Source organism: Salmo salar, chromosome 01 (genome assembly GCF_965601325.2).
Source record: "Salmo salar chromosome 01, fSalSal1, whole genome shotgun sequence".
In the NCBI taxonomy this organism is placed as follows: domain Eukaryota; kingdom Metazoa; phylum Chordata; class Actinopteri; order Salmoniformes; family Salmonidae; genus Salmo; species Salmo salar.
This window is the reverse complement of record NC_138291.1, coordinates 149,828,026-149,844,364: the sequence shown is the minus strand read 5'-3', so window position 1 is coordinate 149,844,364 and position 16,339 is coordinate 149,828,026. Positions and strand designations below refer to the sequence as shown.

The 16,339-nt window shown below is 42.6% G+C and overlaps 2 protein-coding genes across 7 annotated transcripts in view; one reads left to right on the top strand and one right to left on the bottom strand.

Moving 5' to 3' along the window:
* The window catches only part of fam78ab (family with sequence similarity 78 member Ab), a 22,050-nt gene extending 13,524 nt beyond the window's left edge, over window positions 1-8,526 (bottom strand). The window contains exons 1-2 of one of the 6 annotated variants that reach the window (XM_045690993.2): window positions 8,355-8,526; window positions 4,718-5,021 (exon numbers count right to left, since the gene is read on the bottom strand). In XM_045690993.2, coding sequence (XP_045546949.1) covers window positions 4,718-4,980 — 263 coding nt within the window. In that variant the 5' untranslated portion in view covers window positions 4,981-5,021; window positions 8,355-8,526. Of the gene's footprint in view, window positions 1-4,717; window positions 7,418-8,354 lie in introns of those variants that run through there. The other 5 variants (XM_014133065.3, XM_014133070.3, XM_014133076.3 and 2 more) reach the window with 5 other exon arrangements.
* LOC106565683 (inactive phospholipid phosphatase 7) lies at window positions 7,472-16,339 on the top strand. The gene is made up of 3 exons (XM_014133055.3): window positions 7,472-7,702; window positions 7,941-8,650; window positions 12,740-16,339. The coding sequence occupies exons 2-3, from the start codon at window positions 8,173-8,175 to the stop codon at window positions 13,126-13,128; spliced, it is 867 nt and encodes a 288-aa protein (XP_013988530.1). The 5' UTR covers window positions 7,472-7,702; window positions 7,941-8,172; the 3' UTR covers window positions 13,129-16,339.

Genomic DNA, 16,339 nt, shown 5'->3' with positions numbered 1-16,339 from the left:
TTAACCCACTGTTCCTAGGCCGTCATTAAAAATAAGAATTTGTTCTTAACTGACTTGCCTAGTAAAATAAAGGTAAAATAAAATAATTCCTTCTTTTCACTGTCATTTACACTACCGGGCAAAAGTTTTAGAACACCTACTCATTCAAGTATTTTTACTATTTTTACTATTTTTACATTGTAGAATAATAGTGAAGACATCAAAACTATGAAATAACACATATGGAATCATGTAGTATCCAAAAAAGTGTTCAACAAATCAAAATATATTTTATATTTGAGATTCTTCAAATAGCCACCCTTTGCTTTGATGACAGCTTTGCACAGTCCTGGCATTCTCTCAACCAGCTTCATGAGGTAGTCACCTGGAATGCATTTCAATTATATATTCAATGTCTGTGGGGTATTGTTATAGGCCAGTGTAAATAATTGAATCCTTTTTAAATTCAGGCTGTACCACAACAAAATGTGGAAAAAGTCAAGGGGTGTGAATAGTTTCTGAACGCACTGTATGTGCTTGTATGCTTGTGTGTGTGTGTGTGTGTGTGTGTGTGTGTGTGTGTGTGTGTGTGTGTGTGTGTGTGTGTGTGTGTGTGTGTGTGTGTGTGTGTGTTGCATTACATCACTGTACCACTAAAAGTGAATAATAGACTACTGCTGCTCTATTCAACAGCTGTAAGACTGGGTGTCTGGCAGATTCAGAAACCAGGTCACGCACCTGAGCTGACAGGGAAATCATCCACAGTATTATCCTGAGTCACTCTGTCCAATTAGACCAGAGCATCCTGGAAGTTTACCGCAGTAATTGACAGAACTCAGAACAGGAGTCTCAATAGAGGGAGAGCTTACGTCCTGCATCTTAACTATCTCCTCAAACATGGATGACACATCTCTGGGTTATTAAGAAGCTACTAAGTACATTTAGTCTTTCTCTGAGATTGCAGTCAAAAGGGCCACACTGAATGATAATGGCAATGAGCTTAAATGTATGAAGGCATTTGTCAAGACTAACGACAAGTATTACAGGGAAATCATGGTTCTCTCTTTCAGAGAATAGGCTCTATACTGCACAGAAAAGCATAAGGGGGAAATGCTACTGTATTTACAAATCTGACTACCGGGGCATTCTTTATACCTCAAATCAGCAGAAATGTGTCGCTTTGAGGTCATAGCTGCTCTGAGAAAGAGAGAGGTTGTTAATGCCTGTTTTATCTCTCTCTCTCGCTCTCTCTTTCTCTTTTTCTCTCACTCTAGTCTCTCCTCAAATTAGGTTTTGTTTGCAGAGCAGAGGGACATGTCTCTCTAATCTCACACAGCATTAATATTGTTTTTCTCATTCAGTGTCTCTTTAGGCCCAGAGCGAGAGATTAACACACACACACCGACAAACACGCACAGACAAACACACATAGCCAGACTAGGGCAAGGGGAGAAGGCAATGTAGGGGAGGAGATCGTAGTATTGGGACGGTGTGTGTTATCTGTGACATGCAGACCCAAACATCCCATGCTGTAACGGGTGAAGATAAACCCTCAGCATTCTGGGTATACGTCAACTTGTGGCCGCCTCCACAGGATGTGGGACAAACTGAATTTGTGTAACATTGTGTAAGTCACAGACATCTGTAAACAATAACCGAGCCGAACGAAAGGGGTATTTTAATGAATTGTCTGGCCTTTAATTAATTTCCTAATATTTTGAGAATAATTTGATTTCTCATACCATACAGTTTTTGTTGACTCCAGTAGCCTACCTCACAATGAAACCCAGCTTGAGTTGATACATTTTACAAACGGTGTTTGTGAAAGCCTTCTCACTGGGAAAAAAACTGGTTGAGTCAACAGTGTTTCAATGTAATTTCAACCCCAAAAATGTATGTAATAACTTTGAATCAATCTGGTTAACTGATCGCATTTGCGAAAAGTAATCAACGTAAGAATTTGTATTCTTTTTAACCAACTTTGAACCTAAATCCAATGATATGGTGACCTTTTTTGTTGATTTCACTTTGAATTCACATTAGTTGACAACTCAACCAAATGTAAATCAAAATGATACTGAACAAAAATATAAACCCAACATGCAACAATTTCAAAGGTTTTACTGAGTTACTGTTCATATAAGGAAATCGGTCAATTGAAATCAATTCATTAGGCCCTAATCTATGGATTTTACATGACTGGGAATACAGATATGCATCTGTTGGTCAGAGATACCTTTAAAAAAAAAGTAGGGGTGTGGATCAGAAAACCAGTCAGTATCCGGTGTGACCACCATTAGCCTCATTCAGTGTGTCACATCTCATTTGCATATAATTGATCAGGCTGGTGATTGTGGCCTGTGAAATGTTGTCCCACTCCTCTTCGATGGCTGTGTGAAGTTGATGGATATTGGCGGGAACTGGAACACGCTGTCGTACACCTCACTCCAGAGCATCCCAAACGTGCTCAATGGGTGACATGTCTGGTGAGTATGCAGGCCCTGGAAGAACTGGGACATTTTCAGCTTCCAGGAATTGTGTACAGATCTTTGTGACATGGGGCCGTGCATTATCATACTGAAACATGAGGGGAAACTGCAGATTTTAGAGTGGCCTTTTATTGTCCCCAGCACAAGGTACACCTCTGTTATGATCATGCTGTTTAATCAGCTTCTTGATATGCCACACCTGTCAGGTGGATGGATTATCTTGGCAAAGGAAAAATGCTCACTAACAGGAATGTAAAGAAATTTGTGCACAAAACTTCTGAGAAAAAAGCTTTGTGTGCGTATGGAACTTTTCTGAGATTTTTTATTTCAGTTCATGAAACATGGGACCAACACTATACATGTTGCATTTATATTTTTGTTCAGTATAATAATTGATTTGATTCTGCAATAGAGGATGGATTTGCAGTATGAATAAAAATGTACATCTTCGTTCTAATTATCACTAACTCATCATGACGCATGGTTCAGTGATCCAGCTACGAGGAAGCCTAAAGTAGACTTGTTGACGTTATAGAATTAACACCTCCAATATATCTGAAAATACAGTGCATTCGGAAAGTATACAGACCTCTTTATTTTTTCCACATGTTGTTACATTACAGCCTTAATCTAAAATGGATTAAATTGTTTTTTTCCCTCATCAATCTACACACAATACCCCATAATGACAAAGCAAATGAAATAAATATCACATTTACATAAGTATTCACACCATTTACTCAGTACTTTGTTGAAGCACCTTTGACAGTGTTTACAGCCTCAAGTATTCTTAGGAATGACGCTAAAAGCTTGGCACACCTGGATTTGGGGAGTTTCTCCCATTCTTCCCTGCAGATCCTCTCAAACTCTGTCAGTTTGGATGGGGAGTGTCACTGCACAGCTATTTTCAGGTCTCTCCAGAGATGTTCGATGGGGTTCAAGTCCGGGCTCTGGCTGGGCCACTCAAGGACATGTCCTGAAGCCACTCCTGAGTTGTCTTGGCTTTGTGCTTAGGGTTGTTGTCCCGTTGGAAGGTGAACCTTGGGCCCAGTCTGAGGTCCTATGTGCTCTGGAGAAGTTTTTCATCAAGGATTTCTCTGTACTCTGCTCCGTTCATCTTTCCCTCAATCCTGACTAGTCTCCCAGTCCCTGATGCTGAAAAACATCCCCACAGCATGATGCTGCCACCACCATGCTTCACCCGGGATAGTGCCATGTTTCCTCCAGATGTGTCGCTTGGTTTCAGGCCAAAGAGTTCAATCTTGGTTTCATCAGACCAGATAATCTTGTTTCTCATGGTCTGAGAGTCTTTAAGTGACTTTGGCAAACTCCAAGCGGGCTGTCATGTGCCTTTTACTGAGGAGTGGCTTCCGTCTGGCCTCCATCCTTCTTAAACGTCTGGCCACTCTACCATAAAGGCCTGATTGGTGGAGTGCTGCAGAGATGGTTGTCTTTCTGGAAGTTTCTCCCATTGCCATTGAGGAACTCTGTAGCTCTGTCAGAGTGACCATCAGGTTCTTGGTCACCTCCCTGACCAAGGCCCTTCTCCTCCGATTGCTCAGTTTGGCCGGGCAGCCAGCTCTAGGAAGAGTCTTGGTGGTTCCAAACTTCTTCCATTTAAGAAGGATGGAGGCCACTGTGTTCTTGGGGACCTTCAATGCTGCAAACATTTTTTGGTACCCTTGCCCAGATCTGTGCCTTGACACAATCCTGTCTCGGAGCTCTACGGACAATTCCTTCGACCTCATGGCTTGGTTTTTGCTGTGACATGCACTGTCAACTGTGGGACCTTATATAGACAGGTGTGTGCCATTCCAAATAATTTCTAATAAATTGAATTTACCACAGGTGGACTCCAATCAAGTTGTAGAAACATCTCAAGGATGTTCAATGTAAACAGGATGCACCTGAGCTCAATTTCGAGTCTCATAACAAATGGTCTGAATACTTATGTAAATAAGGTATTTCTGTCTTTATTTTATATTGTGTGAAGATAGATGAGGGAACATTTTATTCAATCCATTTTAGAATAAGGCTGTAATGTAAACAATTTGGGGAAAAGTAAAGGGGTCTGAATACTTTCCGAATGCCCCAGCGCCATTGAGAGGTGAACATGAATAATGAAGTAGATTGCGGGTGGCAGGTATTGTCTGCCATTTTAATTCTGAGTTATTTTTATTAGGCCTTAGTCTAATCAAATGTGATAATAATTTAATTGTAATGTGGGTTGGGTTTAGGTTGATACTCACATCCCTTTGGTTCCATATTTGTTGTAGAACTCCATGTGGTTGCATGCTTGAATCCAGCCAACGGTCCACGTCTCTTTACTGGCCACGGGCGGCACTAGTACCCGAGCAGAGGCTCGGAAGTGCGGTGTCCGATAGCGCAGAACCACGCTGGATGACTCGTCGATGCTGGTTGGCGTGGAGTCAATGGAGGAGTTCACCTCGAGAACGATGATACTTTCACGGAAACTCTTGGGCTTACACCTGATACTCTGGATACAGCCCATTGCATTAAATAGCAATACAATCCACAACAACGTCCCGAGGTCTGGAGGAGAAAGACGCATGGAAACAGCAAGAAATTCACAATTGCATCCACATTTTCAATAGTCAAAAAAGACAAAAAAACGAAAAAGGGTGGCACTGTCAAATGGCCAGTGTTCTCCGTTGAGAATGACTAGGCTATCTCTTTGCTGACATGTTCATAAAAGCCATGCATTTTGCAACCAGTTCTGTATTCCAACACTATGATGGAAAATGTAATAATTTACTCAATAATGGAAGAGTTGTGATTAAATTCACATCATCATGCTTTCTGCTTTTCATTGGCCATCAGATCACATCACCAAAACAGAGCCGATGCAACTTTCTTTTCCGTGTCTTGAAGCTTCCTCCATCAATAGAAGTGCCTCCAGATGGGTGCTGTGTGCTCTCTCTCACCTCCACAAGCAGCGTGAGATCGCCCGCGATTACTGGCAATTTGCGACCGTCGGGTATGTGCAACAGCCACTGCTCACGTGTACCTTGTAGTCTAATAAAGCAGACTTTATTGATAATTGTGACCTAAGCATAATTTACAAAAACTGCTAACATAGCATTTCGACGTCATATTGGCCGAGCTCAGCGCCACTCATTTTTTAGCCTATTCATGTCAATTTTCATTCTCCTGAACATGCGTAAAATCAACTTTTGCCTCAATTAAGCATTCTGTCACTGGTGAAAGGTTTTCATCCAAAAAAGTAGTTTTGGTGTGAATAGGAGGACTGCAGCCAGCAATGGCTTGTGATGAACAACGTCTTAATTATGTAACAATAAACTGTTGACATTTAATACCACAGTAGGCTATAATAGGCCCCCTTTGCCACAATGCCACATACAAATGGACTACATGAGGAGCACGTGCACATTAATTTAATCATATGTATCAAAAGTATTCCTTTCTACATATTAAATAACCCCTCTAGAATATGTTGCTTAAGGTTCACACTACAATAGATACACAGCTCGCGTGCAATCCCACAATAACTCTATGCACAGAGACTATATGAGGGATAAGAATAAATCTATCATAAATATGTCTGTCCTTAAAACGCCGCAAATTGTAGGCATGGTATGCGAAAGGAAATTGGTAAAGTGAAACGTTTAGCCTAAAATAAAACAATTGGAAAATATTACTTTCCTGAACTAACACTCGCACTGGACTTTCCCCTCCTCCCTTACTAGCTCTGATTTTGCCGATAGCTACTTTATTGAGGAGAAATGTACTTACTATGACTGTGATATGTGGTTGTCCCACCTAGCCATCTTAAGATGAATACACTCATTGCATGTCGCTCTGGATAAGAGCGTCTGCTAAATAACTAAAATGTAAATATAAATGTAGTCTCATTGCAAAAAGCCTGTTGTAGCATAAACCAAATATATGTTTTTATTTTTTTGAAATAGAGGTTTACCACACTTTTGTCCAATGCAAGCCCGTCTTTGTGAATTGTCCCCTCAAGACAGTTTTTTGGACTGCCCTAGATGCGTGCGCGCACGGTTCGAGTGGTAATTCCGTTATCTTCCCAGTTGGTTCCCTTCTCTTTTATTGTTGCATTCAATTTCAAGGTCCGGTAGTGGTATCATTTCAACTTACATTTATTTCATCTTGGGTTACAATGAACACCGGAAATATTCAAAGGCAACCAGGTTAACTTTCCCCTCTCCGTTTGGATCCATATCTTCTTGTAGATCAACTAATAAAAAGCTATTTTAATACATGGAATGTCCGAAAACCCAACCAGGCTCCCTCCTCGATCCCTGTCCTTTGAGTATAATTTAGTCCCAATTCCAAGACAGACTGTCATTTCTGTGCGCTGGTCCCATCGCGGCCACAGCAGGTTCGCCCTCCCGCATTGGTCTATTCTAGCGGCTTGAGCTGCAGCTCCTTTATTTAAGTACCTTTGAGACGACACTTCCCCTCGCAACTGCAAGCATTCTGGGAAATGTAGTGATGGCTTCTTGCTACGTTTATTAAATAGAACATAATTATAGGCTATAATAGGCCAATTCTATATGTCAAAGTTAAGCGAATAGCCCTAATTTAATTTACTGTTTTGGAGGATGTTATAGGCTATAGCTCACATCAATTTGGATGCATGTCTAATTATAAAAGATACAGTGGTGAATATTTAATAAAAATAAAATAATATACATTTAGGCCTACTTTGAATTAAATTGGTTCCCATGCTTTTCGCCTGATAATAGTCCTACTTATGTATGCTCCTCAGTCCTCCTGAGAAGAACCCTTTTAAGAAATTGATAAAGTCAATTTTCATAGTTTAATGTTTGTTATTGCTTCTTGATTTGCGGTTTATTTTCTTCAATTTTTGGTCATTGCCAAATTGGCGAAGACGTGCCATGGGTTCGTGCTGAGTGTCTCTGTCGCTGTCAATTTAAGAACCTTGGAGAACTCCCATCCCGAAGAGCGTGTCCGTGAATGAGCACGGTTGCGTAGTCTACGTCATGTCCACGACTGACACGGCCCTAAGAGCTCTCATTGTTTTCTAAATATTGAATTTATTTTACCTGACTCGCCGAGATGACTATGGATTCGTTGATTTCCTTTAATTAACTCGACACTGTCTAGCTAGAATTATTTTCCGCATTCTCTAAATTCAATCCAAGTGCCAGTGTTGTGCAGCGCGCGAAAGGGATCTGAACGATAGCCCATTCCTATACTTCGGCCTGGTAAGATGATACCATTTGTCTTTCTCCTTGAGCATAACAGACGTACAGTATGGCCCATCTATGTATGCATAAAACCAGTGTCTTCAGTTTCTGTTAGTGATAGGCCTACTGCACCGCCACACCTGCCGTTCAGGATCAAGACAAAACCTCCATGCCATTCCATGTTAGTTGCTCATTATTGTATATTTTAGTTCATGACATGTTAAAAGCTGATGATGACATTCTGTTTTCGCTGTAGATTGTGTCTCGTTCGATTGGCCCAGGCAGATGCCAGTCAAGCCTCTTCATGCCTGCATGGATCCCGTTGCAGGCTAGACACAGCAGCATGGGCAGCGCGCATTCCAACCGGCTAAATATATCTGATAGGGCCACAGGAGGGGAAGGACAGGGCTTTGCTTTGGACATTTAGCCTTCGTGCGTAAAACGAGAAATTGTCCTTCTGAAACGTAGTAAAGTTAGACCAATCCAAAATGCCCGCAATTCCGAGTTCTAGGTCCAGGACGCGGGATCGGAACAACGTCCTGAGCAGACCCGAGTTCATGTCCCTGAATCAGCCTCTCCGGTGCGTTAACTCTGAGACCCGTGGCACCGCAAGACGACCGGCCCAACCCAAACACCAAGCAAGCCAACCGTGCGACCCGCAGGAACCTACCGACAGTGCCAACAAGGATCGGAAAGAGCCCGCGAAACTGCCCGATGAGGACTGTATCCAGCTGAACCCTTCCTTCAAAGGGATAGCGATGAGCTCCCTCCTCGCCATTGACATTTGTCTGTCCAAGCGCCTGGGGGTCTGCGCCTACACGTCGTCGTCTTGGGGCAGCGTTCGTTCCATGATCACTCTGTTGGCGCTTACAGGGCACGGCATCACGTGGATCTTTGGCACTATCGTGTGTCTGACAAGGAGTAATACGCTGGCCGGACAAGAAGTCTTGGTCAATCTATTACTTGGTAAATGCACTCCTCACTCTGTACCCAAAACACATTGTGTAATAATTCTGTTATTGAATTGTAAGCTACATGTGTGACTCAGCTCTTCTTTAATGGGTTGGTTATTATAGTGTGTCTATCAGTGCATTTTTAATAGGTGTAGCCCAGGGGTCCCCAACCTAAGGGGCTCGCCCCCCTCATTTGCTTAGAAAGTAATCTTATACAATATGTGACTCTTCTGTCACTATCAATTGAATGAATTACTTTCTGTAAAAGACAATATGTATATTTCAATTGGGTTTTCATATACATTATCATAATAAACTATATTTGGTAGCGGAATAGCATTTGGGAAATTATAATAATGATAATTATTAATATTATTATGATTATAATTATATAGCCTACCTAAAATATGTCATGCATCTTGTTAAACTATGTTGAATTGCAGGAATTGAGCTTCAAAACAACCACATTTTCCTAAGGGGGTGTGACATTTTTCAAATGTGAAAAAGGGGGGCCTGGGGAAAAAAAAGTTGGGAACCCCTGGTGTAGCCTACTGATATGATCACATATCCCTCTACTTCCTTATCCCTGGACCCAGGCCCTGTATTAGGCCTATATAATCCATGTCAATATAGGATATATTTAAAGCATCATTGTTAACAACATCTCACCAAAGGATGTCATTGTCCACCAGAATGTGATTTTAGAGCATTCCATGGTAGTGTATCAGAAGCAGGTCATTATGAAATCGTAGCCCTCCATGGTCTCTACTCTCTCCATCACCCAGTACAGAACCAGGCCTGGGGAACAGGTGCAAGGCTTAAGGCTCCACACATCACAATTTGACTTTGGAATGAATAACTATAAGTAGACATTTTGAACAAGCCAGGGGCCTACATCGAAAGACTCAGTGAAGTCAGTATCATTAGTGTCAAGCATAGGCCTATATGAAGATACAGGCCTATACACTGCTTTGCACTTCTTATCCCCACTATGGCAGCTGCTACAGAAGCTACAGTAGAATCATTTTCCAAAGTACCTTATGAAAGTAATAAATACTTTATGATACTTACTTCCTTGATATAGGATCAATAGGTTATTTCCCTACAGTTGCTTTAGTCAAATGAATGTGACATAGCCAACCTAAAGTACGACCCTGATTTCTCTAACTAGCGGTAATGGAATCCTCCTCGATGGTGAACTCATTTTAGGTGGTTATTTTTACACACTTCTGTGAAGGAGAGCAGCAGACTATCCCCCAGATTGATTTGAGTGAATAATGCATTTCTCAGAACAAATTGGGGCCACTGTGACAAATTGTGATTGTGTGTATGTATGTGTGTGTGTGTGTACATGCGTGTGTGTGTGTGTGTGTGATACTTCAAAAGTACTATACTTTTGCCTGTGAATTCACCATGTCCCCCCTGAGGGATTTTATTTTTACTCCTGTGCCGGATGCCTGGTTTAGGCGGGATTACTCAGAAAAACACTGCAAATCTGTGGACTGAAGGTGTATTGTGTTCAGTCTATAATCTGTTTAATTTGGGACAGTTTGGGATATTGTGTTTGGGGCATTGTTCAGGTCATTAATAGTGAACCAGGATGGGATAGGGAACCACTGTGTTTAAACAAACATCCTGATTAAGGCAAGCTGTGAATGCAGTATAATTCTCAATAACACTTCTCTTTGACTTCATTTTGCCAGGAATAGACAGGCACAGTCAAATAGACAGATACACTATGTGGACATCTGCTCGTTGAACATCTCATTCCAAAATCATGGGCATTAATATGGAGTTGGACCCCACTTTGCTGCTATAACAGCCTCCACTTTTCTGGGAAGGCTTGAAACTAAATGTTGGAACGTTGCTGTGGGGACTGGCTTCCATTCAGCCACAAGAGCATTAGGGAGGTAGGGCACTGATATTGGGCGATTAGGCCTGGCTCGCAGTCTGCATTCCAATTCATCCCAAAGGTCCGATTGGGTTGAGGTCAGGGCTCTGTGCAGACAAGTCAAGTTCTTCCACACCAGTCTTGACAAACCATTTCTGTATGGACCTCGCTTTGTGCAAGGGGGCATTGTCATACTGAAATAGGAAAGAGCCTTCCCAAAACTGTTGCCACAAGTTGGAAGCACAGAATCATCTAGAATGTCACTGTATGCTGTAGCGTTAAGATTTCCCTTCACTGGAACTAAGGGGCCTAGCCCGAACCATGAAAAACAGCCCCGGACCATTATTCCTCCTCCGCCCGAACTCTACAGTTGGCACTATGCATTGGGGCAGGTAGCATTCTGGCATCCGCCAAACCCAGATTTGTCCGTCGGACTGCCAGATGGTGAAGGGTGATTCATCACTCCAGAGAACTTGTTTCCACTACTCCAGAGTCCAATGGCGGCGAGCTTTACACCACTCCAGCCGACGCTTGGCATTGCACATGGTGCTCTTAGACTTGTGTGTGGCTGCTCGGCCATGGAAACCCATTTAATGAAGCTCCCGACGAACAGTTCTTGTGCTGACGTTGCGTCCAGAGGCAGTTTGGAACTCGGTAGTGAGTGTTGAAATCAAGGACAGATGATTTTTACACATTACGCGCTTCAGCACTCGGCGGTTCTGTTCTGTGAGCTTGTGTGTGTGGCCTACCACTTCACGGCTGAGCCGTTGTTGATCCTAGACATTTCCACTTCACAATAACAGCACTTATAGTTGACCAGGGCAGCTCTAGCAGGGCAGACATTTTATGAATTGACTTGTTGGAAAGGTGGCATCGTTGAAAGTCACTGAGCTCTTCAGTATGGGCCATTCTACTGCCAATATTTGTCTATGGAGATTACATGGCTGTGTGCTCGATTTTAGAAAAGATACACATCTTTTTGCTTTGAAGGGCATCATACAGTACATAACGTTCTAGACTGCTGAAATCCATGGCTCTCCTCCCTTACCTTCAGTAGTGCTGAGGTGGGCTGTATAAGGGAGCAGAGCTGGGTCCTATAGTTGGTACCAATTGCTTTCTTTCCAATCAACTCAGCGCTGTGTCCCCACTGTCCAGAATGACCCCAATGTACCACCTACTCACTTCCATGCTGTCCATTTTCCTCTCTCTGACTTCTTTCAATTTTCCCCACATTCCTTTTCCTTTTTCATCCTTAACCCAGTTCTTTCTTCCCATTCCATGTTATGTAATGTTAATGTCGGTGACCACAGTAAATTCTTTAATTGCTAAAAGTTTACTTTACTCCAGAACTAGGGGGTTATGTGTGTGTGGGTGTACAGGAAGAAGACAGCGTAATCAATGTTGTAATCCTGAGTCCTGACAGATTCCACAGGGGGGGTGGGGGGGTGGTAGCTGGGTAATCAAAAATGAAAGGTGGTGATTGTGGGGATATTTTGGGCTGCACGTAGAGGGTTGGATGCTTCTAAAAAGAGGTCTGCAGAAGACATGACTGAAAATATCAACTTTAGGCCTGCATCAAGTCAGACATATTTAAATAATTCATAGGTATCTATATCACACCCAAGCATGGTTAAGTAAGTCTATTATACGTCTATTACCAGTTTATTACAGTATAATTACAAGGGTTTGAGGAGGAAAATGTTTCTATCTCAGTATTTCACTTGCAAATACTCTCAGCGACAGTCGCCTCAGATCAAATTACTACACAGACAGTGCACATAAATTAAGCCAAAGCTGAAGTAACTATAAGCTAAGAACTCTCCCAGTCCTGTGCTAGCTTCCAGATCTATTTATAGAGTAACTGGGCTGCTAGCCTGATAATGTTGCCATTGGGATGCTGTAGCATAGAGGCTCATACATTCTGATCACATACAGGGAAGAGAGGGGGGATGAGGCGATACGCTACTGTTCCACAAACTCTCGGCTCTTCGTTAAATCCACTGCGGCATTGCTGAGGTACTGCCTGGCCTGCCTCGTTGCTTACCCACTGATGCTTAGCCCTGTAACAGATATTACATAATTGAGAATGTAATTGATCTCCTTGGGTTTTTGACTACTTGATATTGTGTGTTGTGGTTTACTGCCCTATGGTTAATTGATCTAATTGGGCTTTTTCATGCAACATTGTTTTTTTTAATCCTCCATCCTCAGCCCTCCTACTTGACATCATGACTGTGGCCGGTGTCCAGAAGCTGATCAAACGCAAAGGACCCTGGGAGATGACTCCGGGCTTCCTGGACTACTGTGCCATGGACGTGTACTCCTTCCCGGCGGCCCATGCCAGTCGCGCCGCCATGGTATCCAAGTTCCTGCTTTCCCACCTGGTCCTGGCCGTTCCACTCCGCATCCTGCTGGTGCTCTGGGCCTTCCTGGTGGGCATGTCCCGGGTGTTGCTGGGTAGGCACCACCTGACCGACATGGCGTGTGGCTTCGCCCTTGGCCTGCTGCACTTCAGCCTGGTGGAGACGGTGTGGCTGTCGTCCAGCGCCTGTCAGACCCTCATCTCTATAGGGACCCTCAGCTGGAGCCCTTTCTATTGAGGGCTATCTATCAAGGCCCTCAACGCCTGTTTGAAGCTGTAAAGCCTGGCTTTATGAAGCCATATAAGTAAGGCCAGGAGTTTTTCCTGATGAGAGTTTTTCCTGATCAGGGCCTACTGTCTAAGGCTGCGTTAGACCTACATATAAGCTTTATCTGTGATGACAATAACTTCTATACACACAATTAGGTCCTATCTGGTTGACCTCATTTACAGTATTTGCAGTAAATGTTATTTGAGGGAGGTAAATGTGCTCGTTGGAGTCATTTTGATCATTGATGCGTCACAGAAAGAAAATGTGGTAGTGTTGATATTTATTAATATTTACAAAGACTTCTATAATGTCTCTACCACCTTTTCTCTTCCAAGGACTAATCATAATGCTTGAGAGCCCACACTGGCGTATATCTAATGTTATTGGTTCTCACTGCTGTCAGTTTCTTTATTTTCTTTCTACCTATTCCACCAATCCTCACCTTCCTCTTTCTCTTCTGCATCCTTTTCCTCTTTCCCCCATTCCTTTTTCCTCCTGTCTGTCAACCTTTACCCCTTCTGTCTTTTGAAATGTTTTTAATTGTACTTGATCAAAATATTGCCCAGTACTTTGAAGTGATGAAATGGTTTTCTAAAGGTTTTGAAATGTGTCCACACATGATTGGTCCATTTGCAGATTAAGAAAAGAGATGTTAGGAAGCTCCTTGATTTCCTTTCAATTATGTTGTTGGTATGTTTCTGCTGGAAACTATCAATTGTTAAAACTACCAATTGTTGAGATGGACTGGACTCCAAATGAATATAATTCTGCTGTCATTGAATTGGGCTATTATGTCAAATAAATGAGATCATTGTTGTCTAGATCAGGGATTTTTCTACTGGGTTAAATATTTATCTTATCCAAATAAGTTTCAAAAGTAGGATTTGATTAGTTTGAGGCTAGCAGTTTCATCATAGATGTGTATGTGTATTCCGTATTGTTTGCCTTCCCTGCAGCAATAAGCATTAACCAAACAGACACTGTCGGTTTGGTAATGATGCTGATTTCATGCCTCACTGACTGAACAACATCTGTGAGAAGTCATCTCCATCAGGCCTGGGCTTACCATTGACACTGTGTTTGTGTGTGTATGGGTGTGTGTGTGACGTGGGTCTGTGTGTGTCTGTGCATGTGTGTGTGCATTGCTTGCATGCATGCATGCAAGATCTCTTATGTTTGTGCCTTTGTGAGCCAAATGTAATGTATTTTGGAGGGTTAAGTCACTGAGTAAACCTATGCAGTCTGGGTAAAGTCATGAATGTTCACTGAAGTGTACAAAATATGTATTATACCTGATATCTTTATAAACTCAGCAAAAAAGGAAACGTCCTCTCACTGTCAACTAAGTTTATTTTCAGCAAACTTAACATGTGTAAATATTTGTATGAACATAACAAGATTCAACAACTGAGACATAAACTGAACAAGTTCCACAGACATGTGACTAACAGAAATGTAATAATGTGTCCCTGAACAAAGGAGGGGTCAAAATCAAAAGTAACAGTCAATATCTGGTGTGGCCACCAGATGCATTAAGTACTGCAGTGCATCTCCTCCTCTTGGAATGCACCAGATTTGCCAGTTCTTGCTATGAGATGTTACCCCACTCTTCCACCAAGGCACCTGCAAGTTTCCGGACATTTCTGGGGGGAATGACCCTAGCCCTCACCCTCCGATCCGACAGGTCGGAGGCCATGGCTCTTTGCTGGCCATGGCAGAACACTGACATTCCTGTCTTGCAGGAAATCACCCACAGAATGAGCAGTATGGCTGGTGGCATTGTCATGCTGGAGGGTCATGTCAAGATGAGCCTGCAGGAAGGGTACCACATGAGGGAGGAGGATGTCTTCCCGTAACGCACTGCGTTGAAATTGTCTGCAATGACAACAAGCTCAGTCCGATGATGGTGTGACACACCGCCCCAGACCATGACGGACCCTCCACCTCCAAATCGATCCCGCTCCAGAGTACAGGCCTCAGTGTAACGCTCATTCCTTCGACGATAAACGCGAATCCGACCATCACCCCTGGTGAGACAAAACCACGACTCGTCAGTGAAGAGCACTTTTTACCAATCCTGTTTGGTCCAGCGACGGTGGGTTTGTGCCCATAGGCGACGTTGTTGCCGGTGATGTCTTGTGAGGACCTGCCTTACAACAGGCCTACAAGCCCTCAGTCCAGCCTCTCTCAGCCTATTGTGGACAGTCTGAGCACTAATGGAGGGATTGTGCGTTCCTGGTGTAACTCAGGTAGTTGTTGTTGCCATCCTGTACCTATCCTGCATGTGTGATGTTTGGATGTACCGATTCTTTGCAGGTGTTGTTACACGTGGTTTGCCACTGTGAGGACGATCAGCTGTCCGTCCTGTCTCCCTGTAGCGCTGTCTTAGGCGTCTCACAGTACGGACATTGCAATTTATTGCCCTGCCCACATCTGCAGTCCTCATGCCTTCTTGCAGCATGCCCAAGGCACGTTCAAGCAGATGAGGAGGGACCCTGGGCATCTTTCTTTTGGTGTTTTTCAGAGTCAGTCGAAAGGCCTCTTTAGTGTCCTAAGTTTTCATAACTGTGACCTTAATTGCCTACCGTCTGTAAGCTGTTAGTGTCTTAACGACCGTTCCACAGGTGCATGTTCATTAATTGTTTATGGTTCATTGAACAAGCATGGGAAACAGTGTTTAAACCCTTTACAATGAAGATCTGTGAAGTTATTTGGATTTTTACTAATTATCTTTGAAAGACAGGATCCTGAAAAAGGGATGTTTCTTCTTTTGCTGAGTATACCTACTGTATGCTTTCATTCACATATTTCATTTATTGGTCTTCTGCTGATAATCTCTTTTGGCTGTTTATTTTTGTTGTGATATTATGGACTTGGGAACCAAACTATTTAAGCCGTAGCCTTTTTTCTGCCACAAAAAAAATATATTTAATTGGGTTGGACCTGTATGTATAGATACAATATTGCATTTGTGCAAGTCAGCATGATTTGTTTTGCACAAGGATGATAAAAAAAACTCATATTTTCATGCAGTGTTTCAATTTATCCAGTCTAATTTACAAAATGAAGAAGATGGATCGATAGTCTTTGTAAGATGTGGACTCTGAAAAAGTGGAATGTCTTGTTCAGTATTTCCTAGGTTGTTTATGCATGCTCATAAATACACCATTTGCCATGA